The 26,224-nt window shown below is 51.5% G+C and overlaps 1 protein-coding gene across 1 annotated transcript in view; it reads left to right on the top strand.

Annotated features, from left to right (window-relative positions):
• Positions 1 to 2,204: 2,204 nt before the first annotated feature.
• Positions 2,205 to 26,224, top strand: part of PRIMA1 (proline rich membrane anchor 1) — a 64,486-nt gene continuing 40,466 nt past the window's right edge. Inside the window, exons 1-2 of the mRNA XM_068991559.1 lie at positions 2,205 to 2,297; positions 9,875 to 10,010. Of these exons, the coding sequence (XP_068847660.1) occupies positions 2,205 to 2,297; positions 9,875 to 10,010 (229 nt within the window). The remainder of the gene's footprint in view (positions 2,298 to 9,874; positions 10,011 to 26,224) is intronic.

The following is a 26,224-nucleotide window of genomic DNA, read 5'->3' as shown; positions in this document are numbered from 1 at the left end:
GTCCTGACCCCAGCTAAAAATAGGATTGTCCATGCCTTGCGGGAGGACGGAGTGGGGTGCTCTGGAAGGCCACTCAAACAATCAAAGCGCTTGTCAAGTGCTTCCACCCCATCGGCAGAGGCCACGTATCTGCGGTGCGGACCAGGGCGGGGCGGTGGGGCGGGCCGGGGCAGCTTGTTTCAGAGATATAACGGGCTACTTCGCCACCGACTTGTTGACATCTCGCCTCAAATAGGAGTTTGAGAAAAGCAGCGGTGGAGGGCGGAGAGGCCCTCCCCAGGGGCCGTCGGCAACTCTTTCCAATATGTAGTGGCCGAAGCGGTGAAGGAAATGGCAACTCCAGTGTTCTTGCCTGGAGAATCCCAGGGACAGAGAAGCCTGGTAGGCTTCCGTCTATGGGGTCACACAGAGTCGGACACGACTGATGTGACTTAGCAGCAGCAGTAGCAGAAGCGGTGTCCAGGCCCAGGACCACAGAAGGGAGAACACAGCACTTGGCCCCAGGAGGGGCGGTCTGCACCTCCAGCCTGGGCCACCCGGGCATTTTCGCCTTCTTCGGAATGGGGCGGGGGAGGGGAGGGAGTCCGCAAGGATCGAGGGCAAAAGAAGGGGTCTCCGCAAGTCAGTCCTTACCCCCTTCTCGCCGCCTCGAAGAAACTTGTAAGGGGGGCGGAAGGGGAAGAGGACAGCAGGCAAGGAGCAAGTCCCCTCGGGAGCTGGGAGTCCTCTTCCTCGCGGGTGGATAAATAAATTATTAAGCGCCCAATACACAATAGCCTCGCTAGATGGAGACGAGGAATCACTGCAGCGGCGCTGGCGGCGGCGGCGGCGGCGGAGAGCGCGGGCGGCCGCGCAGCACCAGGCGGGAGGCGGGCGAGCTCTGGCTCGGCTCACGTCTGTTTTCCTTTTTCGTGCATTATTTATTTCGCCTCCGCCCGCTGCCTTGCGGCCCGAGCGGGCGCCCCAGGCCAGTGCCTTTGGTCGCTGCTTCTTGCGGGCCGGCGTGAGGGGCGGTCCGAGCCAGGCACCCCCGCGCCCCGGGCAGCCGCGCGGCGCCACCGCGAAGGGCGGGGACCCGGGAGGGCACGCGCCGCCGGCTCCGGGAGGCTTGGAGGAGACTTTCCCCGCCCTCCGCCTCCGCCTCGGCAGCCCGCCCGGTTCCTAGGAGCGGGGTGCCGCCCCTCCCGGCCCGCGCGCGGCCAGGCGCAGCCCGGAGCCACCGCGCCCTGCGCCCCGTGCGAGCGCGCCCTGCCCGGGCCCCGGGCTCAGCCGCCCGGGAGGCCCAAGCCGCGCGCAAACTTTTGCTCCAGTGTCCGGCGTTCCTCCTCGGCATGTGAAGCCCCTCGGCGCCCGCGCAGTCGCCAGGGTGAGGACCGAGGCCCCGCCTAGAGGGCGGGGGACTGGGGAGGCGGCTGGCTTTAAATGGGGGCCGTCCGGCGGCTCGCGACCAGATTCTGCCTCGGGCGGGGGGAGCGAGCGAGGACCTCTCTTCCCCGCGCCGAGGATCGGTGGGGGCCGCCGCCAGGCAAGGTGGCGTGAGGCACTGGAGGGGTGCGGGCGGAGATGGAGACGCGAGGGAAGCTCCCGCCCTGAGGCGGGAGGCCGGGGCTCGGCGGAGCGCGCGAGGGCTAGCGGGGAGCGCACCGAGGTGCCTCCGTTGCAGTGTGCGCAGTGAGGGCCGGAGGGGCAGACAGGGTGCCCGCGGCGTGTGATTTCACAGTGCCGTACATGCGGGGGTCAGCGAATGTGCGGGCAGGAGTCGGTGGGTGTGAGCGGCAGGTTCTGTGGGTGTGCACACAGGGTGAGCGGCGCCCGCCGGGTTTGAAGTGTGTTCACAGTGGGAGAGAGTTGTGCACGACTGTGTCTGGGGAGGTGCACGGGGCTCGGGAAGAGCGCTTGGCTGTTTCTGGAGGTGTGCTTGGGGGCCAAGGTACGCACGCAGGATTTGGGGGGCGTGCGCCACGACGGAGTGTGAGTTCCGGAATGCCGGCCTCCGTGAGTGTGCACCAAGGGTCGGCGAGGGTGCAAGCTGGAGTGAAGGGCCAGGCTTGGGTCACGAGGGTGCACCAGGGTGCGGGGAGTGCCCACTGCGTTCGGACTGCTGCGGGTGAGGGTGCGCCACCAGGATGGTGCCCGGGGAGCCCAGCTGACTCGAGCTTTGCTCCCCTGACAGTTCGCCCCGGGAGCGGGAGCCGCGGGCCGAGATGCTCCTCCGGGATCTGGTGCTGCGCCGAGGTTGCTGCTGGCCGTCACTGCTGCTGCACTGCGCGCTCCACCCGCTCTGGGGCTTCGTGCAGGTGAGCGGCGGCGCGGGCTGCGCGCCCAGGACGACCTCCTGGGCAGCACGGGGTAGCGAGTGGTTGTCCCTTCACTCCCACGACCCTGGCTTTCTGCGGTTGCCGGTCCGATTGGTCCCGGGGAAGAGTTTAGGGAGAGAAAAGATGCTCCGGCTCCCTGTACTCTGGCCATGGAAAGATAAGAAACTCCTGAAAGAGACTTCAGTCCTGGCCTGCTGAGTGAGGCCCACAGGACAGCGCCTTGGAACAGACAGGTCACAGGGAATGCCTTCTGGATGATAATATTCCATTGCAGAAATGCAGAGAAAGAAACCTTAGAGCTTTGGCAAACTTAGAAAGAAAAAATGATCCCAAGAATATACCCTCTTGATTTCCTATCAGAGCCTTTAGTAAAACTTCACAGTAGCCTTCTTAAACTGGACTACAACACAGAAGCGACTGTGCTCCTGGCAGGCAGTGGAGCTGAGGATGTGGGAGAGATTTTGCAAAGTGGCTATTGATGGGGGAATGTAGGAAGGTGTTGTCCATCTCTAAGGATTGCCTGAGGATGGGATCCTCACCCTGGGCCCACCATGCCTCCTGGACAGAGACCAAATAGCCACCAACTCCAGTGACCTGTGTTAGGGTCAGAGAGATGGATAGATGGGATGGTCCCTGGTGCTTCCCAGAACACAGTCAGTGGTCCATTGTAATGGTGAAGAGGTGAATTTTGTTGCCAGCTCCCTGGGTTGGGAAGATCCCCTGGAGGAGGGCTTGGCAACCCCCTCCAGTATTGTTGCCTGGAGAATCCCATGGACAGAGGAGCCTGGCAGGCTGCGGTCCTTGGGGTTGCAAAGAGTTGGACACGACCAAAGCGACTCAGCACGTACGCACGGTGAATTTTGAGCTCCACCTCTGCCCCTTACCAGCTGGGGAGCTTTAGACAGTGTGCTTAACCTCTCTGGACCTTAGTTTCTACTTCCTCACTGTGCAATTATAAGTACCTGGAGAAGGAAATGGCAACCCACTCCAGTTTCTTGCCTGGAGAATCCCAGGGATGGTGGAGCCTGATGGGCTGCCGTCTATGGGGTTGCACAGAGTCGGACACAACTGAAGCGACTTAGCAGCAGCATTAGCAGATGAGATAAAGATTGCTTAGCTCAGTGCCTCTACCATACTAAACACTGAATGGAGGTTGTTTCTGCCATTATTGATGTTAGGAAGTCACCAATAGGGTAACATCGTTCATCTGTCTGGCTAGCCAGGTACTCTGTTGATCGCTACATAGTCCCAGCAACACTTTTGAATTGTTAGAGGTTCTGCAGGGTCTGGAGGATATTTTTACCAATTCAGACACTGAAATGCCCGCTCTGGGATATTTGCAGCTCCATGTTCTGGTGGCATTTTGGGGGCTGGGGACTATTCAGATAGTTGCCCTGAGTAGGAGGTGCCAGTTCAGAGAAGGGATGAGGCAACACTGTTTGCCAGGCCACCAAGTTTCATGAGCTGTCCCAAGCGACAGGGCCCCGCTGAGAACGAACTTGGTCAGTCCTGTTTGGATGGCAGCCCTGGTGACCACTGGGAGATAACTAGGGGCCCTAATGCTGGAACCAGCTATCTACATGGAGAGCTTGAGATAGTGGGCCTGCTTGAGTGGGGGCGGGGGGCATATACACCCCCTTCGCCAGCACCAGCCCCATCCTCTGCTCTATTCTCTGGCTTGCCTCTGTCTCACTCACAATTGTTTTCCTTTAGGAATTGACAGCTTTGTTTAATGTGTGAAACGGCAGCTATTAAACTCAGCTGTGCCTTCTCGGGATTCAGAGTTTTGTCACTTCTAAACATTTGGGTGGTTTGGGACCAGTTCTTCTCATTCAACTTTTAGCTGAACCTCAGATGTTCAGCTCACTTCCTTTTTATATTCATTTGTTTACAGTTTGCCTTCTTCTGGGAGACTTTTCCAGCTAGTATGGAGAGCAACATGGTGATGTTGTTAATCTCCAAGAACTGGAATTCTGCTGTGGGAACTAGCAGGATAGAGAGAGTAGACCTGCCACCTCCCCACACACCCCCACCACCAAGAGAAATAATTCTGTAAAGTAGCTCCTTTTTTAAGCAGTGTCCTTCAGCCAGGCAGTACTTCCACCAGCAAATGTGTGTGTGTGTGTATTTCAGATGTCCTTACTCAATATAAATCAATTTTTGTGAAAATCAATTAGAAAGAAACCCTCCAGACAAACAGAATGGATAAAATCTTGCCTGGAGGCGCTGGAAAAATAATCTACAAATGATAAGGGCTGAGAAGCCAAGGGGAAAGGGGGCTTTGGAATGAATCAATCTGGTTTTTGAGCAACAGAACTGAATTCAGGAGAAGAGAGGGGAGAAAAGTTGAAGTGAACAAAGCCATGTGTTTCCCTTTAAGTGGAGAGATTATCATGTGTGACGTCACAGGAGTTTCTTGAATAGAAAAAAAAATCTGTCTATGCTTTTATGAGCTTTTTGCTGGAGGAGTTGTAAACATCTGGCAGTGTGAGCCAGCACAACCAAGTCCTGTAATTAACGGGATGGTTGATGAAGCCAGAGCTCTGTGTGGCCCCTCTAAGCACCAGGTTCCAACCTTGAGATCAGCCCCGGAGCCTCTGGCTGCTTCCTAGATGAAAAGAAACTTAATCATTAAAGTCAGATGACATTAAATAGCCGCAAGGTTGGTGGGGGCACTGTTAAGCCTTTTCTCTCTTTTTTCCTTCATGTGTCTGGAATTGAGATTCTGAGCTTCTGTGATTTAGGGTTCTTCTAAGTTCACTTCCAGATGAGTCCTTTTTTTCTGCAAGTGAAGAGGATGACAGGCTGGCAAATTTATTAGGTGTGACAGGAGTGTGTCTCATCAAGTTACTGTGGTGCTGGCCTGTCTCGATAAAAGATGCCAGGAGCCATAATCTTTGTGGGCGCCCTCCGAAAGCAGTCGTCGGAGAGACAGGCTCAGATCCGGGCCTGTGGGTCTCTGAGCGGCAACACGGAACCATCCCAAGCAATTGCCAAGCCCCCGCCCCTGTGGACAGTCATTACAGCTTCACTTATTTAGTCAGCTGCATTTATCCGGCACCTACTGTTTGCCAGGCCCCGTGTTAAGGGCAAGGGAAATGTAGTGGTCCCTGCCTTCATGGCGCTGACAGTCTAGCACTGGAGAGATTGTTAAACAAGTCATGGCAGGCAAGTACGCTGGTAGGAGCAAATAGCTTAGAGATGGGAGCTGGTGGAAGATCCAGAGAAAATGCAGGTACAGTGCTTTAGCTGAGACAGGAGCAAGAAGTCAGGAGTCAGGATGCAACTGTGAGTTGAGTGAAGTGTCCAGACTGTGGAGGGAACAGCCCCCAGGTGGGAGGAGAGGGCAGGGCACTGGAAGAACCCCGGGGAGGGCTCCCCAGGTGAGGTCTCTGTTGTAAGCCACTAACGTCGTGTCTTACAGTTTGGGCTTGATCCTGAAGACTCTGGGGGCCAGGGAAAGTTTTTCTAAGCAAGAGATGACACAGTCTTAAATTAGCATTTTAGAAATCTCCAACCAGCTTCAACAGAAGATTAGGATTCAGGGAAGGATCGAGGCAAGGGGTTGATGAGAGTCAGGTTGCCAGATTTAGCAAATAAAAATACAAGCTGGGGACTTCCATTGTGAATCAGTGGTTAAGACTTTGCCTTCTAATGCAGAGGGTGTGGTTTTAGTTCTTGGTCGGAGAGTTAAGATCCTACATGCCTGGTGGCCAAAAAACCAACACATAAAAGAGAGGCGATATTATAACAAATTCAATACAGGCTTTAAAAAAAGGTCCACATCAAAAAATCTTTAAAAAGAATATAGACTGTTCAGTTAAATTTTCAGATAGACAATGGATTATTCTTGAACATAGGTATACTCCATACAATCTTTAGAATGTATTCATACTTAAAAGTGTTTATTGTTTACCTAAAATTTTACAGGGTGTCCTATAGTTTACCAGGCAGCCCTGGAGAGAGGCGAGGGAGCTGTGAAGACGTGGTGGTGCCTTGGTTTAGGGCTGTGGCCGTGGAATGAGAAGTGGATGGATTCAGGGACTCCTGAGGAGGCCAGGGGTGGGAACTGGCTGCCACGAGCCCCGTGTTCCCCAGACCACAGTGCCAGGGACCAAATGCAGGTGACTGCGGGACCTCTCAGGGCCTCTCTGGACCTCAGGATTCTGGCCTCAGGAGAACACTGCGGAGCGGGGAAAGGAAGGCGGGTGATGGTAAGACTGGAATAAAACGCGGTCACAGGAAGTCACAGTACAGGCTTTAGGCGGGTCATTGACCCTCTCTGGGCCTCTGCTTCTCCTCGGTCAAGTCCAGCTAAGAGCAGGTGAATTCAGGGGCAAGTTTACTCTCCTGTGAGACTTCCCAGGATGTAACCCAACCAGGCCAGGGATTGAGACAAGCGTGTGGTATTGAGGATTCCTCTTTACTGGTCTAAACAAAGCACTGCCGATCCGCGGAACTAATGGTCCTGGAACTCGGGTCCGGGGTAGGTTCCATGTTTCTCCACTGCCAGGCAGACCTTCCACAGCACACGTTTGCACTGAGCACCAGCTGAATGTCAGGCCTGCTGCAACTCTGGTCCATCACTTAGCCTTGCCCAGCCTGTCATTCTATAGGTATGGATGATACCAGCTCCATCTCTCAATTATTCTCATGGTGAAATCAGCACCTGTGTCCCATGACTGACACACAGTAAGGCTCAGGAAGTCATGTTCCATCAGGACTCATAAAGCACAGACCCACCTGCCTTTCTGTTCCAAGATGCTCACAACTTAGTGTGTGTGTTTCTGGTTGGGGGGGTGGTGCAGAGACAGACATGACATAACAGGGGGAAAGTGCCCCAGAGAGGAGGGTTTATGAAGTGAAAGGGCGGCACTGGGTAGCTGGGTCTAATTCTGGGGGCTGTGGGCTTCAGGATGGCTTGCCCGGGAAGACCGTGTAAGGGCTGGGCCTGAAGGATGTACCGATGTGGATGCAGAGCGTGTGTTACCAGCTGTCAGTCAAGGGAGGTGCAGCAGCCACAGGCCTGTACTGGTCCAAACCAGTGAGGGACCCAAGTGGGCCCCCGCCTCCGGGAGGATAGCCCCCCCAGGCTGGCTAATAGGGTGGTGACAATATTAGTGTGTTCTTATGGTTGGTGAAGCAACTGTGCCCACTCCCTTTTCAGTGGGACTGCGATACCAGAGGCCAGATGTTTAAGATGTAGGGTGTGCCTTCACTTCCCCGCCCCCTGCCGCCTCAAAACTCTGTCCTGGTTTCTCTGCTTGTAATTTCATCACATGAAGCCCTCTGATCCATCTGTGCCCTCCTAGCCTCTCACAAAAATAGGTCACTGGGTTGGGCCAGGTTAAACAAATGTGCTCGTCGTGAACCTTCTCATGTGAACTGCACCTTGGAGAATAGGGAAGTAATTGCTTTGGGAACGGCATTGCTTGATGTTCACAGACTTGGTGGAGTTCAGTGTAGAAGCCATCTCAGAGGCCAGTGGTTGGGAGAAGGGAGCTTTCAAGCAGGCCCCAGGGTCTTGGAAGGTCAGAATCCAGAGAAGAGTCTCTGTGATGGCTGAAGAGAGGGCTGACCACAGCACTGGGGGAGAAGTCAGTGGTTTGGCTGTGACATCTAAGGAGTTCATCAGCTCCATAAGATAACCGAGAAAAGGCTCACCATCTGAGGATATGTTCTTGTGAAATAAGATGGCCTTCCAGGGTTTGAAATGCAGTCGGTGGTCCTTTAAAAACACTAAAAGGTGGTGAGCAGGAGCTTCGTGGCCTTGTAGATATTCAGTCGGGGCTGTGAATCAGTCCACCTCCTGGTGCCATTACCTGTCCTGTTCACATCTGCCGTGTATCAAGGGAGCAGCCGAGCCCTGCTGGCTGTCTCTGCCAGCCCGGGACACGTGCAGCAGAGAGTCTACACTGGCCTCCAAAGGCAGGCCTACCCTGGCTGGTTGCAGAGAAACTGAGGTCGTGGGTTTCTACTCATGGGAGATGACAGCCAGAGAAATGAACTGTGGCCCTCCCTGAGGTAGCAGGTGACCACCAACTCTTTCCTTCATGTCTTTAAATCAGCTGTTCCCTGGGACAGACAGAAAATGCTAAACTCAAAGATGTATGGCTGTCTGCCATAGGGAGGGTTGCTGGGAGTGGGTCTAAACCAGCCATTCTCTCATTGGCTATGCACTGAAAGTTTAACCCAGGATGCTTCAACAAAATTTGCATGCCCAGCTCCACCTGCAGAAATTCTGATTTGACTGGCATGAGAGAGCCTCAGGCATGAGTATCTTTTAAAGATGCCTGGAGAGTCTAACGTGCAAGCAGCTGACATCCCCTATGTGAACACCCACCCACTTTTGCTCCCCTTTGTAGCTTACACATGGGGAGACTGGGACTAAAGTCAGAAGAACACCAACCCAGGATTCAAGAGGTGTGAATTCTGGTGAATTTCAGGCATTTGCTTAGGTGATATGATGGCAAGAGGAAAAAGGCCTGACTCCTGACCCCACAGACCTTAGAGTCCAGTAAACAGGAGGATGAACTAGGTAAACACTCCGATGTAGATTTCTGTCCCGTAGAGTGAAATCCAGTACCAGGAGAGCTTGTAATGGCGAGATGACCTGGCCAGGGCGGTCAGAGATGCTTCCCTGAGGAGGTGATAGCTGAGCTGAATAACGGGTAAAGCAGGGGGGAAGGTGTGGGAGAAAATTCCAGGCCATTGGAGCAGCCAGTGCAAAAGGCGGGAGCACAGCCAGGAGCCCAGGACCGGAAAGAGGGCTTTGAGAGCAGAGCAGAGGGCCAGAGCATGAAGGGGGGGCTGCCTTCCCGCGCAGGGCCTGTGGCCACGGGATCCCCTGAGCTGTGGCCACGGGATCCCCTGAGCTGTGGACAGGCATTCAGGGTTGGTGGGGGCTGAGTCCAGGCAGTTTGGTCAGGGGTGTTTCCCACAAGACCACTGGGGGCCTTGTGGATACCGCTGGGAATGTTGCTCCGGTCCCCTTAGTCACACAGCCACCAAAGAGAGGCCTGGCTGGGTAAGGGGCCTCCTTCAAGATGAGGGGACCTTGGCCCAGAGTGGACACACGAAGGCCATCAAGAGCTGTGGCCAGAGAGGAGGCCAGGGCTTGGTCCTGCCGGGTAGCAAGGAAGACTGGAGAAGCAGGCAGTGGGTCAGGTTACTGAAGAGGCGGAATCAGTGTCCTGTCACCATCTGGGTGTGAGAGCCTCAGGCGGCCACTTCTCCTGCCTGGGCCTGAGTTTCCTCATTTGTTCGATGGGGAGATTCTAGTTCACCTTCACACACTCGTCTGCCTCTCACGGGTGCCCAAGCCTATTGCCCCGGTCCCATGGCTGGTTCCTGGCAGGGCTAGAAATGAAACCTTGCTCTCCAGTCCTTCCAGGCCAGCCTCCCATAAAGTGGTTTTCTTTGAGCCAACCCAGCTTCTGTCCTTCCTGCCGAGGCCGGGGGTGGTGAGGTGTGTTGGGGGGAGCGGTGGGGAGGGAGCATCTGGGCTCCCAGTGGCCTCACTGGCTCCTCCTGGGCACCTGTGCCCATTTCTGCAGGTGACGCACGGTGAGCCCCAGAAGTCCTGCTCCAAGGTGACCGACAGCTGTCAACACGTCTGCCAGTGCCGGCCCCCGCCCCCGCTGCCGCCGCCACCCCCGCCCCCGCCGCCTCCCAGACTCCTCTCCGCCCCAGGTAAGCACAGGCTCGCTCCGTTTCCGGTTTCTCTCTGTGTTTTCCGGGGCCCAGAAAGAACCCCTGAGGAGAGCAGAGGGCAGCCTTGCTTTCTTTGTAATTTTCCACTGGCCGAGCAGGAGGGAAGCCAAGGCCCAACTTTTCCCTGCAGTCTGCAAAACGCCTTTCCCACAGCATGCTCCTGTGAGATGGAGAAGGATGTTTCTCCATCGGGTAATCAGATAAAAGTCAATCTCCATTTGATGAGTGACTCTGCCTGGATTGTTCCGAAGGCCAGACCTTGAAGAGGGGCCAGCCACGGACGCTGGCCTGAAATCCCCCTCCCGTGAGCACCGTTGCGTTTTCTGATTTTCTTCGTTCACGTGTAAGACAGCAATTAGTATAGAACCCAAGAGGAGGCTCTGGGAACAAAGTTACACAGATGCCTCCCGGCTATTTGCAGTCTATTCTGCTAACCTCCGCCCTCACCCCCCACCAACCCCCACTTGTTTGCCTGGATTTCATCTCTGAACAATTTGATTGCAAACAAAGGAGGGCTTCTTTAGCCAGAAAGAGCCTCAGTCCTGACCCGCAGGGGTTAAGCTCCATGTCTACAATCGGCAGTTGATAAGGTCTCTAACAAGAGATTCTGTATTTTGATTGGATCACCCTGTAGAATGCACAAGCTCATGCGTGGATCCACCTCATTAAACATATCTCTGTTGAGTTATTTGGGGGCGTATTTGAAATAACCTTGACGAGGTTTGTTCTCTGGTAAGCCCTGTTTTCAGGCTCTCAGTGTCCAGGCTGGGATGCAGTGTGCTGGGGACCTTTGGCAGTTCATGTGTGTTTCTGCATTTTGTCTATAGGTTCCCCCCCGCCCCCCCAAAAAAGTGAAAGTGCTAGTATCTCAGTTGCATCCAACTCTTTGTGACCCATGGACTACAGCCCATCAGGCTCCTCTGTCCATGGAATTCTGCAGGCAAGAATACTAGAGTGGGTTGCCACTCCCTTCCCCGGGGATCGAACCCGCGTCTTCTCGCATTAGCCACCAGGGAAGCCCTAGGGTCCCTACCTGTGTCCAGTCTTCCCTGACACTTGTGGCTCAGTGCTTTCCAGAGAGTGGCCTTCAATGTGGCCTGAAGCATTTGTCTTAAAGTGGAGCTTCACAGGCTCACTGTAACCCACCGAGTCAGAGCCTCTGGGGTGGGGCTTCGGAGCTGGCATGCTGACAAGTCCTGAGGGGATTCAGATGCACGTTAGAATCAAGAACCTCAGCCTCCCAGGCCCTCTGCTGCAGTGCCACGCAGGATCCCACTATCCCAAGATGCTCACCTTTCTCCTCTCTCCTGAAGGAAAGCTATGGAGCCCAGCCTCAGGCCCCTGCCCCTCACTCCCTTCCCTGCCTTAGAATTCCTTCTCCCTCCACTATTCAGAGTCCAGGTCTGCGCTGCCTCCAGGCGTGTTGGTACCTGATGGATCTACATCCCCCGGTTAGAGTCTGTTCAGTTCATCTTGTGCTAACTGAGCCTCTAGTGCCAGACACTGACCTGAAAGACCATTCTGGTTTCTGGGATCTCTTGGCCTCAGGGAACCCACACAAAGTCACCTGAGGGAGCACAGAAATTGCTCTCTAGGTCCACTGAAAATCCTAGAGTAGTTGGACCAAACTCCAACCATAGGAAACAGTGACATTGACTTGGGTCTTCCTAGTAATTGGAATTGTTCTAGGTTGATGAGGAGGTTATGGGGAAAGGGCATCTGGGCAGGAGGAACGGCAAGAGCAAAGTCTTAGACGTATGACTCTGTAAGTCGTCTCGGGAGGCCCAAGCCCCTCCAAGGGTTTGAAGGAATGTCAAGGGGTAGACAGTGAAGGGCCTTGTGTGCCTGGCTCAGTAGGTTACACTTCATCCTGTTTTACCGTTGTTTGCCAAACATTCACCGTATCCAAATGCCTCCTATGGTTTGCCTTCTTTCTTTCTTTCTTTCTTTCTCTCTTTTTTTTTTTTTTTACTTTAAACAGACTCACTTTTGTGTTTATACAAATTCGTCTCCAAAGGAAACTTTCTGTAACTATTCTCAGTGCAAAACCGGAATCACTTACATAAATAGAAGGTGACTGTAAAAACAAAGGCGACGGACACAAACCAGCGTTTTAATGTTCCGGCCTGTCATGGAAGGGTCTGAGCTCGAGGGCTTCTCTTTTTCTGCTAAAAAGGGAGCTGGAGAGACCTGTCAGGGCCACACTCGCCCCTCACAGAGGTGTTCTCTAGAAAGAAAGCAGAAGGTTTGCAAGAGAATCAAAAGGAGCTTAAGTTTCTTGTTCTATGTTTCCATGTGTCTGGGTGTCGGCTCCATGTGCTGTCTAAGACCAGCTCACTTACCTCCAGGGACGTGCACCCCCTCCTTTAGGAAACCCTGCTCTGGGTAGCCACGAGCCCATGGAGGTATTAAGCAAAGAAGTGGCATACCATCTACTTCAGAAAGTCAACTTTCCTGACAACACAGGGGTTGGACTGGGGTAAGCTGCCTGACTGGGGTCAAGTGGGGACCCTTGAGATACTCCAGGCCCCAGATCACCTACAAAGGCCTGAAGCCAGGCGGGGGGGCTGTAGAGAAGGGGAAGTGGGTAGGAGTGCCAGGTGTGAGTGCCAGACACCTCATGTAAGCTTGGGGGCTGAGGGCACTTCTGGGTGAGAGAACAGCAGGTGTTGTTTGATTCTATGATGCAACTTTTTCAGTTAGGAGTGGCAGAAACCCATCTTGAAGTGGCGTGAGTGATGTGAAAGCTAGAGAGAGATGTTTGGTTTTTGGCTCGTGTGTTGGAGTATTCCAGCAACAGGTCTTATATGATGAACTGGGTTTCTGTCTCCATCTCTCTGTTCTGATTTCTCCTGGGTCTCCTTTTCTCTCAAGCTGGCCCAGTCCCTGTGGCTCCAGTTTCCAGGATTCCATCAGCCTTAACAGTTAGTCATCTCTTTGCTCGGAGAGCTTCTCTTTCTCAACCATCCACCTAAAACCCCGAGGCTGACTTTCATTGGACCAGCTTGAGTCACATGTCCATCCTTGGACCAATCATGGTAGCCTGTGAGATGGAATGTGCTGATTGGCCAGGCCTGGGCCATGTGACCACCCTGGACAGTTGAAGTATATGGATAGGGGTTAAGGGGATGGTGGCTTCTGAAAGGAAAATCTAGGTAGAGGGGTTGTAACCCAAGGATGAAGATGTAGATGCTGGGCAGGAGGAGAGTGGGTGCAACTCCATAGCCTTGGTATGCCTGGTAGATTAGACCAGTGATGGAGAATGTGTTTTATACACCCTCTTGGTCCTCACCGAGCTCAGCCCAGAAGCTCACCCTTAAGGACAGCCCAGTAACGTCAGACAGAACTATGGCCACAGGCACAACTTCTGTTCAGTCTGTAATCCTTGAGGAATTAGCCTCCCCCAGGGGAACAGGACTTCAATCTGTGAAGCCTGTGTGGTCGTTCAGCAGGTGTGCACAGAACTCCCCAGGTGCTGGCACATGCCAGGGGCTAGGACATCAATGGTGAGCAAGAGAGGGGCAGCTCCTGCCCACAGGGAGCTCATGGTCCCGCAGCCCGTCTTCTGCAGAGGATGTCCATGGGAGGATCCTTCCTGCCATCCTTCTGGATACACTGGCTCCAAGCATCTGGCTGGCTCCAGCAATAGGTGACCCACCATCCTGGTTTGGCCAGGACTAAAGAGTTTCCCAGGATGCAGAACTTTGATCCTTTGGTCATCAGAGGTGCCTGCATCCTGGCCACTCACAAGGGCTTCTGATTTACCTGCTGAATGTTTGTTGAGTGTCTGCTCTGCATCCAGACATGTGTTGAGTGCACTGGAGGCCCAAGGGGACTTGTCCTCACCTGCATGGCCTGAGTAATGAAAACAAACTGAGAACACAGCTTAAGAGGGCCAAGGCCCTGAGCCTGGGTTGGTGTGCTAGCCCTGCCACTTTCTCTGCATGATTTTAAGAGGGCTGGTAAGATTTTTTGAATTTTATATTGGTGTATAGTTGATTGACAGTGTTGTATTAGTTTCAGGTGTACAACACAGTGATTCAGTTATACGTATACAAATATCGATTTCTTCTCAGATTCTTTTCCCATATAGGTTATTACAGAGTATTGAGTAGAGTTTTCTGTGCTATACAGTAGGTCCTTGTTGATTTTGTATTTTGTATATGGTAGAATGTGTATGTTGATATTAACCTCCTAACTTATCCCTCCCCCCACCCACCTTTCTCCTTTGGTAATGTAAGTTGGTTTTCTAAGTCTTTGAGTCTGTTTGTTTTGTAAATGAGTTCATTTGCGTGACTTTTTAAGATTCCACACATAAGCAGTATCATTTATATTTCTCTGTCTGGCTTACTTAGTATGATAATCTCTAGGTCCATCCATGTTGCTACAAATGACATTATTTCATTCTTTTTTATGCTTGAGTTATATTATAACACATCTTCTTTATCCATTCATCTGTGGAAGAACACTTAGGTTGCTTCCATATCTTGGCTATTGTAAACAGTGCTGCAGTGAACACTGACGTGCATGTATCTTTTTGAGTTATGATTTCCTCCAGATATATACCTAGGAGTGGGATTGCCAGATCATATGGGAGCTCTGCTTTTAGTTTTTTAAGGCACCTCCCTGTTCTCCATAGTAGCTGCACTAATGTACATTCCTACGAACAGTGTAGGAGTGTTCAGAAAGGACTGATAAACTTAAGTTTGAGTTTAAGGTGTAAGATTTTCACCTACCAATGGGGCTGACTGGAAGATTCATGTCAGTAGACACTGGACTAGTATCCATTGCTGCTGTTGCATGAAAATCATTCTGATGAAGAGCTACCTCTGAGTGTTAGACTTGGGAAAGGAAACAGTGCTTTGGGGAAAGATATTTAATTCTGAAAAAAGCAGGAAAGGAGGATCCAGGATGACATGGGAGAATTCCCAGGTAGACCTTGGATAGGCAGGAGCAGAGGAGGCCAGACAGTCCTTAGAGTGGCTGAAGCAGAGGCCCTGAGTTAGGAGCATCAGGATCACACAGGAGGTGCCCTGCTGTAGAATGTCTTTTTTCAGGAGTGTGGGCTTCAGGGTGTGTGTCTGGGGTAGAGGGAGAAAGAGCACACAAAGGAAACCTCTGCACCTGCTCACACAGACAGGTAAACACTCCTGTAAGGATGGATCAGAAATATTTGCCAGAATTGTGGGGCATCATCCCCATGGCCAGGCAGGTCTCCTCTTTCATCCAAACAGCACCTGCTGCTGCCCTACTGCTCAGGGCAAGCAGAATGTCTTGGGTTGGCTGGGACTCTCCTGGCTTTAGCCCTGGAAGCTCTGCATCCCAGTGTCAACTTAAAAAATAGTCACAACCTAAAAGTTGAGAGTTATGTTTTATTAGATGAGAATTTTTAGGACTTCAAGTCTGGGAGACAGCATCGCAGGTGACCCTGGGAGAACTGTTCCAAGGAGGCGAGGGTTATATAGAAGTTTTGCAACAAAGGACAGGTAGTCTGAACATCAAAAGATTATTGTTACTTAAAGAAAGCCAGATATCCCAAGTTAAGAAATTTAGTGCTTTTCTCCCTATGGGAAGATGCAAGAGTCTGGGCTGTCTGCAATCATTCCTTTCATATGCATCTCAGCTGTCTCGGGCCAGAATCCCATATTTTTCACATCCTGAGCTCCCTTGGGGCTCACCATAGGGAGTGGCTGCAGTCTTGATGGCTACTAGATCCCAGGTGTTCTTCTCCTTCCTGAGTGCCCTTAAGGCTTAGGAACTCCCTTTGGAGGCTGCAGTCGCTAATGACTGTGACATCCTTGTTTACTGACATGGCAGGAAATACTCCATTTCTCACCCAGAAACTCTTTAGTCATCCTGGGCAAGCCAGGATGGTGGGTCATCTATTACTGGGCCACCCTTCTTCTGGCAAAGGCAACATAGTTTTTCAGTTTATTTCTTGTTATTTTGCTGTGCTTGTTTTTGTTCCACTGTGAAACTTTCAAGAGCACTGCTCTCCCCACCCCACTTCCATACTAGAACCTGCTGATCATAGGGGCAGCTCGGCCCACACTTCCCTGTGGGCTTCCAGCTCAGCTCCCACTCCCAGCAACCTTGGATGTCTGTGGAGACAGCCCTGCCCTGTCTTGCCGGATGGTTGACAAAGATCCTGAAAAGTGTTCTTTGATGCGGAAGATTCTTGAACAGCATCTCCACTTTCTGAGCTTTGTTTTCCAAGCTCTGCCCACAGCGCTTTGCACTGTAAATTTTGCAAACTGTGGGAGGCACTAGACCAGCAGTTCTCTAAAGCAGAGTGTGGTCAGAATCCCCTGGAGGGCTTGTTTAAACACAGGTTGCCAGATTCCATCGCCAAAATTCCTGATTCAGTAGGTTTCGGGGTGGGACCAAGGACTTTGCATTTCTAAAACATTCTCAGGTGAAACTGATTCCACTCCCCACCACCCTCACCCCTACCCCAGCAAGGGTGCACCCTTTGAGAACCAGCATCCTAGGGGATAATCAAGTCAAGAGACTTTGGAGTCAGATGCAGCGCTTCCACCTTAGCTCTGTGACACTGGGCATGTCTTATTCTTCTCAGCCTCAGTTCCCTTATCTGTAAAATGGAGCCAGTGATACTTAGCTGAGGAGGCATTCCAGTGAAGACTGGAAATTATACAGCCTGTACTTGGCAAAGACAACATGATTAAAAGTGGTGTTACAGCACAGTGGCTCAGCCTGGCTGTCCTGCCGTCTAGATCTGGGATCCAGTCTTATTCATGAGCTAAGTGGTTTGGGCAACACAGCCTTTATTGCTTGGAGCCTCAATTTCCACACATCTGTAAAATGAGGCTAATGACAATACCCACTGCATATGGGCACTTGTGAGAATTTGATGGTATAAGGTTCACACAGCACAGAACCTGGAACCCAAGTTAACACTCACTCAATGGCAGCTCATAAGTAATATTAATGATAACTAATAATATATGATATCTATTTAGTAATAATAAAGACTAGGTCACTGACCTACAGGTTAGGAGTTGTTTAAAAATGGTTCTGGCACCATTTTTAAATAGAGAAAGGAGTATCTGTTTAGACACTCGGGGAGGAAATGGTGCCTTAAGGAGGTGTGGACACCCCTAGGTATTCAACCGAAAAGGTTTATCCAGAGTACCACTCATGCCCCATTAGGGGCAGCCATCACTAGGCTTGTGATCCCCAGGGTCAGCCCCAGAGCCCCTGGATGGAGGTATTTCTGCAAGGCATGGACAAGGGGTGAACTCTGGCCAAGCAAAGGAACACACATGCTCGAGGGCCCGACTGAAGAGCCCACAGCAGCCGCCAGGTCTCAGGACCCGGCCGGCTTTGTAAATGTCAGCGATGGCCCACTCGTCCCCGTGTGTGACTCAGATGCTGCAGCCAAGGAAGGAGATGTGTACCAGCCCTCAAGGAAGAGCACGTACACCCCCTCCATGAGACCTGCTTCTGAGGCTGATGGGGCCAAAAATAGCTGTGGCAGCACAGAGGCGTGAGCCTGCATTCCCATAGTGCCTGTCTTTAAGGAGCTCAAAGCACTGAGATGGATTTGGTTTTTGGCATGTATTTTATTTTTAGAAAAACCAGGGACTTCCCTGGTGGTCCAGTGGTTAAGACTTTGCCTTCCAGTGCAGGGGATGGGGGTTCAACCCACCGTCAGGAAGGTAAGATCCTGCATGCCTCCTGGCCAAGAAACAAAAACATAGAACAGAAACAATATTTCAACTAATCCAATAAAGACTTCAAAGATAGCCCACATTAAAAAAAAGAGAGAGAGAGAAACCGGAAAAGAGGTTGACTCCCTCAAGATTGCACAGCAGTGGTGGAGATAGGAATGGGGTCACTTGGTTCCCCTACTATGTGCCCAGGGCCATGTTTTAAAAGAGGGAAACAAACGGGACTGTGGAAGTTCTAGAATGATTTTATTACTCACCCAGAACACTAGGAAGAACCAGTACTCAGCTCTCCCATTTCGAGGCAGAAGCTCTGTGCTACTCGTCTCTTTTAATCCTCACGTACTCATTTGCAAGGAGCTCAAACCAGTTAATCCTGAAGGAAATCAATCCTCAATATTCATTGGAAGGACTCATGCTGAAGCGCCACACTTTGGCCACCTGATGTGAAGAGCTGACAAGTTGGAAAAGACCCTGATACTTGGAAAAACTGAAGGCAATAAAAGAATGGGGCAACAGAGGATGAGATGGTTAGATAGCATCACTGACTCAATGGACATGAATTTGGGCAGACTCTGGGAGATAGTGAAGGACAGGGGAGCCTGGAGTGCTACAGTCCAGGGGGTTGATAAGAGTCAGACTTGGCTTAGTGACTGAACAACGCCTTTGTAGGAATATACACCAGTCCTCATGTCTGCCAGGCTTCCCCTCAAAGTAGTTAACCTCAGCTTGGGCAGATCTGAGCTCAAATATTCTCCAGGAAAACCTTCCCTGACTTCCACAGAGGTCACACCATTCCCTGTTCTGGTTCTCTATGGCTATAGAGTCAGTCTCCCCAAAAGTTAGTGGTTAAAGAAAACACAGATGTCCTGTCCTTTCCTCTAACAATTACGGAGGGTGACAGGCTTCACCAGGAGGGTCTTGCTTGGGGTCTTTCCCGTGACTGTAATCGTTTGGCTGGGGCTGGAGCCATCTGGAAGGCTTCCTTGCTGGTATCTGGTGGTTGGTGCTGGCTGTTGGGTGGGTCCATAACTGGTCTTGTTCACCAGAACCCCTCCATGATGCCCCTGTGTGTTCTGGGCTTCCTCTCAGCATGGCAGCTAGGTTCTAAGCTTAAGAAGCAGATGGAAGCTGAACCCCCTTGAGGATGTGACTGAGATCATACAGCATCATTTCTGCTGCTTTCTGCTCCTCGGAATCAAGTGACCAAGTGCCGGGGGCAAAACCCCTAAACCCTAATCACGTCCTTGCGTTTTGTCAGGCTTTCTTCCTCATGACCTTGTCACGGGCAGGATTCCTCACGCTGGCTCCCGGCATTCAAGGTTGCTCACCTTCTAGGCAGAGGGAATTCTGTTTTACCTCTTGGTAGAGGAGTGTCAGAGAATTTGTGCACATTTTAAAACCATGCACATAGATGCACACACTCTTTGAATTTTTCATTTTCCTTTATAGCAATCATCCTACTCTTAAAATATCTAGTCAGTTACTTGATTGATGCCTGGATCTTTTGCTAGATATAAGTTACTGCCATGTGTCTGCTGTGTCCACTTAGAGCTCCAGCTCCTTAGCATGTGCCTGGCACATCACAGGTCCTCAGTAGCTACTATTTGCTTCTTTTGCAAAGATCTTTACACTCTTCTATACGCCAGGCACTGTGCAAGGTTTGGGGAATGCAGTGATGAACAGGACGGAAGGGTCACTGTGCGTATGCACAGGCAGGGCAGGGGGGCTGGGACAGAAAATAAACAAACCAAAAATAGTGCCAGAAAAATAGAAGGTGACCTGGGCTACAAAGGTAATTAAAATCATAAGACCTGATAGGGGGTGAAAGTGTTAGTTGCTCAGTCATGTCCGACTCTTTGTGACCCCATGGACTTTAGCCTGCCCGGCTTCTCTGTCCATGGGATTCTTCGGTTCATCTCTGAACCTGAACTGTTAATTTACTCAACAATACTGGAGTGGGTTGCCACTTCCTTCTCCAGGGGATCTTCCTGACCCAGGGATTGGACCCAGGTCTCCCACATGGCAGGCAGATTCTTTACTATCTGAGCCACCGACCGGGTGGTCACTTAGATTGCGTGGTCTGGGGACCGGAGATGACACTTCAGCTGAGAGCCAGTTGCAGGGAAGTCACGGGCGAGGAAGACCTGGGGGAAGAGAGTTCTCAGCAGAGGGAACAGCAGCGCGAGTTCCTCATGTGCTCAGAGTGTGTGAGAGGCCAGCGTGGCTGCTGGCTGCTGGGCAAAGCAACACAGGAGGAGGCAAGGCCCAGAGGGAGGGCCTGGGGGGCCAGGGAAGGGGTTCGGGTTTTAACTTAAGTGTGAGCAGAAGCTTCTAGAGGGTTTTGAGCAGGGCTGTGGCCTGGCCTCATTTATACTTTACAGAGACGGGCTCCCAGTGAGGGGACTGTCACTTCAGTCCAGCGGGTGGTAGGGGAGCCAGTGAGGTGGCCCAGATCGGGGAGGGGAGAGGCGGTCCAGCCCTAGTCTGATTTAAGATGATGTTGGAGGCGAGGTGATGGCTGTGGTTGTAAGGGAAGGGGAAGCAAGGATGCTGTTAGGTTCTGTGGAGTGAATGTGCCTCGGGACATCACTCACAGGCTGCTCTCGGATGTTTGTGGCCTCAGCTGTGGGATAATGAAGCAGACTCAGGTGGTGCCAGGAAAGCTGAGTGTGTGATGAGGGACTCCAGGCATCAAACACAAGCCGTGTCACTTGGATTGTTTCTTGTTTCACCGTCCGTGTTGGTGCCAAGCTGGTCTTCACTGTCGCCATTGATGCGGACCTTGGGATGTTGGATGTTCATCATTTGCCAAAAGCAAGTTATCTGTCCAGCAATCTTTGTGCCAGTTGCCTGGTCCAATAGTAGAAGGACCAGGAAGCCGGGTCCAGCTCTGGCACTCACTCAGCTTGAGATTCTGTTTCCTCATCGGCCAAAGGGGAATCAGGATGTGTTCCTCTGAAGGTGCTTGTGGGAACATGAATAATACGTGGGCCTACCCCAGTACCTGCTGCATTCACACTCCCAGGAAACAGACTCTTGTCAACCCTCTTATCCAAACAGGTCTCAGCTCCCACATCTATAAAGGGGACTTGCTCTGCCCTGTGTTTCCCCCAACACTGATCGTCAAGTGTATGCTCAGTCATTTCTGACTCTCTGCAGCCCCACGGGCTGCAGCCCACCTGGCTCGTCTGTCCGTGGAGGGACAGAGGGAAATACCCAGCAAGAATACTGGAGTGGGTTGCAGTTTCCTCCTTCAGGGGATCGTCCCGATTCAGGGAACAGGTCTGGATTTCTTGTGTCTCCCGCCTTGGCAGGCGGATTCTTTACCATTAGCACCACTGTAATGTGACTTTTGGGGCCTAAAATTGAGCGTCTGATATCCATAATATCTTTCATCATTGCCTGCTCTTTTTAAAAAGTGATTTTTAGAGTTCGTTTGTGTCTATCGAAGTCCAGTTGTTGTACAATGTCATGCTAGTTTCTTCTGTGGAGCAAAGCAAATCTGCTACACGTGTACGCATATCCCCTCTTTGTCACCAGGAGCACTGAATAGAGTTCCCTGTGCTATACAATAGGTTCTTATTAGTTATCTGTTTTATTGATTTCATTTTTGTAAGTGCTGAATTTTATTTTTCCCATTTAGTGCATGGAATTGTCTTTTGTGTATTTGCTTGTATCCAGCAAATAAAAGATTACACATTCATGTTAATTTACTCAACAAACCTATATTTAGGGAATTCCCTGGTGGTCCAGTGGTGAGGACTCCCGAGGTTTCGCTACCAAGAACATCGTTTTAGTCTCTGGTGGAGGAACAGAGATCCCGCAAGCCTCACAGCGGAAAAACAAATAAACAAAAAAACTATGTTCATTGATGTATTGAACAAACGTTTGCCAAGAGATGGGTCCTGGGGCTGCAGAGATGAACTGTGCATGGTCTTGCCTGCCTCTGGCTGGATGCCTGAGCCCTGCTGCATGTCAGTATCCCCTGGGAAACGACTGATGTCTGGGCCCACCCTCAAAGGAGGTCGTTCTTGCATGAATCGAGGCTGAGACTCTCAGCTGTAACCGGAGGCCTGAAGCAGGAAGGGATTTGTGCTGAAAAAGAGAAGTGAGGTACGATGGAATTGGGGCCAAAAGGCCGATGAGACTTGCACATGAGTGACCTCTCAGTACTGCTGCAGGCACTGCGATGACCCCAGAACTGGGGCCAAACTGGCTCCTACCCTCCAGGAATGCAGAACCTTGTGAGAGGTCTAGACTCAACCCTGAGATGAAAATAGGAAAATGCACATCTCGGCAAGAGCGCACATCCAGGTCAACGTGCGCTTCCCCGGGGGCTCCAGGTTCACCGTTTTAACCATTTTAAAGTATATGATGGTTTTCTAAAGCATAAGGTTTGTAGTCTATTTACAGTGTTGTGTAACCATCGCTACTATCTCATCCCAGAACATGTTTATCACCCCAGAAAGAAATCCTATACCTCCCAATACACCCCCTCTCCCCCAGACCTTGGCAACCAGTAATCTACTTCCTGTCTCTATGGATTTGCTGTTCCGGACAGTTCACATAAACCTGGGTGTTCTAGGGCACTCTGAACCTCAGTTTCCTCATCTCCCAGTGAGGATGAAACCTCCTCCCTCAGTGTTATTGTGAGGAAATTCAGAGGGCACGGGTAGGGTCTGCCCACTGCCTGGCACACGGCAGGGAGGACATGGCTCTGATAATGAAAGAGAATTCTGCTCGGGAAGGGGGGTTTGATCCTGGTTAAAGGGCCCCACCTGTTGCGCTGGGATGAAGGGCTGTTTCTGACACCCTGTGACTCTGTGTGGACCTCGTTTTCCTCTGGGCTCTTGAGAGGGTTGCATGAGCTTGACGGTGACGGTGTTTAGAACGCTGCCTGCACAGGGTGATCACCCTGTCAGAGTTAGCTGTTTAATGTTATTACAGATTTCATCTAGGATGTCCCACGTGTAACTTGGTCGAAGCAGCCAGCCTGACCTGTTAGGTTTCTGATCTAATCCCTGAGGTCAGGGACTGTTGATTACCTTTGTGCCGAGACAGCTCAGAGCTTAACGTGGAAAGTGCACACGGAGTGTTTGAATATATGAATGCATGTGTGATTAAGTGAGACAGAAGAGAAACTGTCCAGGACAAGGTGGGGGGGGGGGGGGTTGGGGGAGAGGGAGAGACTGACATTTTTTTTAAGAGTTTGCCATTTACCAGGGAGCACTTGGGACCATGTCTTATTTGGGGCTGGATGGAGGAGAGGTCTGTTTCCTCAAGCAGAGCTGCAGCCCTGGCAGTTGCAAGCCCAGGAAGGGCATGAACAGCATCTGCTACAGGCTGACCCCTCCTTCCATCATGATTGCCAGAGGTGACCTTGACCCTGGTCAGACCCCAGTGGGTCCCAGTCCACCCCTCTCTTTAGCACCCAAGAGAGCTCATCTGTGTTCAAGCAAGTGTTCTCCTTTCATAAGGATACTAATTTATATATTTAAAAAGCACTAAATCACTAAATACATTTACTCGTTCAACAAATATATGGAGTACTCTCCGCTGAGGTCACAGACTAAGGAGGATGCTGTGGTAAGAGAGGGTGAACCCAGGGCAGAGTCAGTGGAGCACAATCAGGGTTCTGCTTTATCTCATGTGGATTTTGGGATGCCTATGGACAGCCAGGGGAGGCAGAATGCTCAGGAGTTGTAGGTTCAATGGACCACCAAGAGCCTAAAGGGGGTTAGTCCCCTGAGAGGAGAGGGTCTGTCCTAGAGCAGGTGTCCTGCAGGAGGCCCTGGCTGAGCTGAGGGGAGTGGCTGATTCTCCAGGTGAGGGCCGGGCATGCTTGGCAGAGGGAACAGTAGGGGCAAAGGTTGGGAAGCCACACAGAGCCAGTCCATCCCAGTATTGGAAGTGATGGGAGGCGTGGTGAGAGAGTAGGGTCATGGCAAAGCCTGAGAGTGTGCAGGAATCTCCGGCCCATTCTCCTGTAGGTGCCAAGCCCTGGAGGGTCTGAGTGAAGGGCTGCCACCTAAGCAGCCTTTACTCAGCCCTGCCTGGGGACAGAGAGGAAGGAGGCTAAATGCAGAGGATGGGGAGGAATCTGTGGCCTACACTAGGCAATGGCTGTGGGCAGACCCAGATGAGTCTGTTCAGGATTCAACGACCAGCCACTATCAAGGATGAGGGAAAGGGAAGACTCTGTATGACAGTGTCTGATCAAATTCTGCCTTTGGAGATAGGACACAAAGGGAGAGAGATGGCCGCAAGAGTTCCAGGCTTTGCCACGTACCATTGGAGGTGGCACAGGACAGCAGGGGAGATGGTCAGCTGGTGGGTCTGGAGTTGAGTGCAGAGGTCTGACCTGGCCCTTTGGATGGACTGGGAGCACCAGTGGGCTTGCTACCAAAACCACTGGAGATCAATCACCTAGGGAGAGTGTGGGGAGGACAGAGTCTGGGGTTTGGGGGAAGAGGAGCCCAAAAAAGGGGCAGCCAGAGAGGAAGGAGGAAAACTAGGAGAGGTGAGCTAGGAGGGGGTGAGGGGCCAAGGGCTGGAGAGAGCTCATGGGATTTGTAACCAGGTGCTGGTATCTACTCTCTTGTATCCATTTATCTGCTCCTCAAGAGTGGAGAAGAATGAAGGGGGAGGAAGTTGAGAACTGAAGCAAATGCGTGGCTCCCACTTAGGGACCATTGGAAGTCAGGTGGTGATAAATTTAGTCTAATCCAGGGAGGCTTCAGGGAGGAGGTGGGTACTCTGAAGGGGGTTCAGAGGCAAAGTCCCCAGTATGCCAGGAGCTGAGGCTGGGGGAAGCAATGGCAGGGCCCACAGACATTTATTCATTCAAATATTTCTTGAGCCATTCTACATTCCAAGAGCTTGGGCTACACCATGGAACCTTTGTAGGTACAAAGCTGACATTCTGGCAGAGAGAGAGAAAACTGTAAACCCAGCAAACTTGTAGGGTGTAGAGTGTGCTAGAAATGTAAGTGCTGTGGGAAGAAATTGAACTACAGCAAGCCAAGCTTGGGCCACGTGGAGGGAAGATGGTGCTGGAGGGAAGATGGAGCAAATACATGAAAGTGAAGGAGCAAAGGTCAGTCATACCTGGGGAGCCTGTCTCTAGTGGAAAGGACAGCCAGGCTGAGGCCTGGGGTGGCTGAGGAGCAGCCAGCAGCCAGCGGGGCTGGAGGGGAGTTGGGGTTTGGATGGGAAATGAGTGTGAAGAGGCAGACGGAGTGGAGCCTGACCGGCCCTTGTGAGGGCATCTTCTGTAACTACTGTCCAGTGGGGGCCCCCGTGGGGCTCAGGTTACAATCTGACTCACCCCTGATAGGATCAGTTTGGCTGAGACTAGACCAGATGGTGGGTCAGGGTAGAAGCCGGGAGATGAGCTAGTAGGCTGCTGCAGTAATCCAGGTGAGAGGTAAGGACCTCTAGAAACAGGTGGCACCTGAGGGGTGAGAAAAATGAGACTCTGGATGAGGGCACATTGCACTTCTGAATAGGCTTGGTTCCAACAGGGGTGTCCTGGGAAACCGGGACAGGGAGCTGTGAGGGGTGGCTGGACCCTGAAGTTCCTCCAAGGCAAGCAGCACCAATGATGCTTGGGAACCTGTCCCAGAGATGCTGGATGGGGACTGTCCTGGAACCAGGACACAGCCATTTGGTTTCAGCTCCCAGACAGCCCCTCAACGAATGCTCCAGTTCATACAAGGCTCTGATAAAGGGTTTTGTAAGTGGGCTGGTATTGGTGTAATTAGCAGGGGAAAGGAGTTATGCCTCTGCTGGGTGATGGATGTACTCCCACCACCCAGTGCTTCTGGTTGTGAGATCCGAGTCCTTCATCACTGTCATAGCTCTGTGATCAGCCACACAGCCCAGGTTTGCCCCACCAGCACTCACCAGGACCCTGAGACTGATGTTCCCAAAGCTGCTTCTCGGGTCTTCATCCCGGTACCCAGACCAGGCCCAGGGCATAAGCCTGCTGTGGAGGAATCATCATGGAAAGTTATCGCTGTAGCTAGAGGAAGAGAGTTGAACTCTATAAGAAACATAGTGATAGTGTCTCTGAAGAGAATCAATGTTGACAAATGAAAATAACAGTAAAGAGGCTAAATATGCTCAGAAGTAAGAAGTTACTTTTTTTAAAAAACTGAAGTTATTATATAATGTACTGAATTTATTATATATATATATTACTGAAGTTATTATATAATATTATATGTTATAGGTGTACAATATAGTGACTCACAAGTTTTAAAGATATACTCCATTTCTGATTATTATAAAACATTGGCTGTATTCCTTGTATTGCACAATATATCTTTGAGCTTATTTTATACATAACAGTTTATACTCTTAATCCCCTACCCCTATACTGCCCCTGCCGCTTCCTTCTCCCCACTGGTAACCACTAGTTTGCTTTCTATATCTGTGAATCTGCTTCTGTTTTGCCGCTTTAGGTGTAACATTAGGTTGTTGGTTTGAGATTTTCCTTGT

Source organism: Capricornis sumatraensis, chromosome 19, assembly GCF_032405125.1.
Source record: "Capricornis sumatraensis isolate serow.1 chromosome 19, serow.2, whole genome shotgun sequence".
In the NCBI taxonomy this organism is placed as follows: Eukaryota; Metazoa; Chordata; class Mammalia; order Artiodactyla; family Bovidae; genus Capricornis; species Capricornis sumatraensis.
This window is presented reverse-complemented; position numbering and strand designations above follow the sequence as displayed.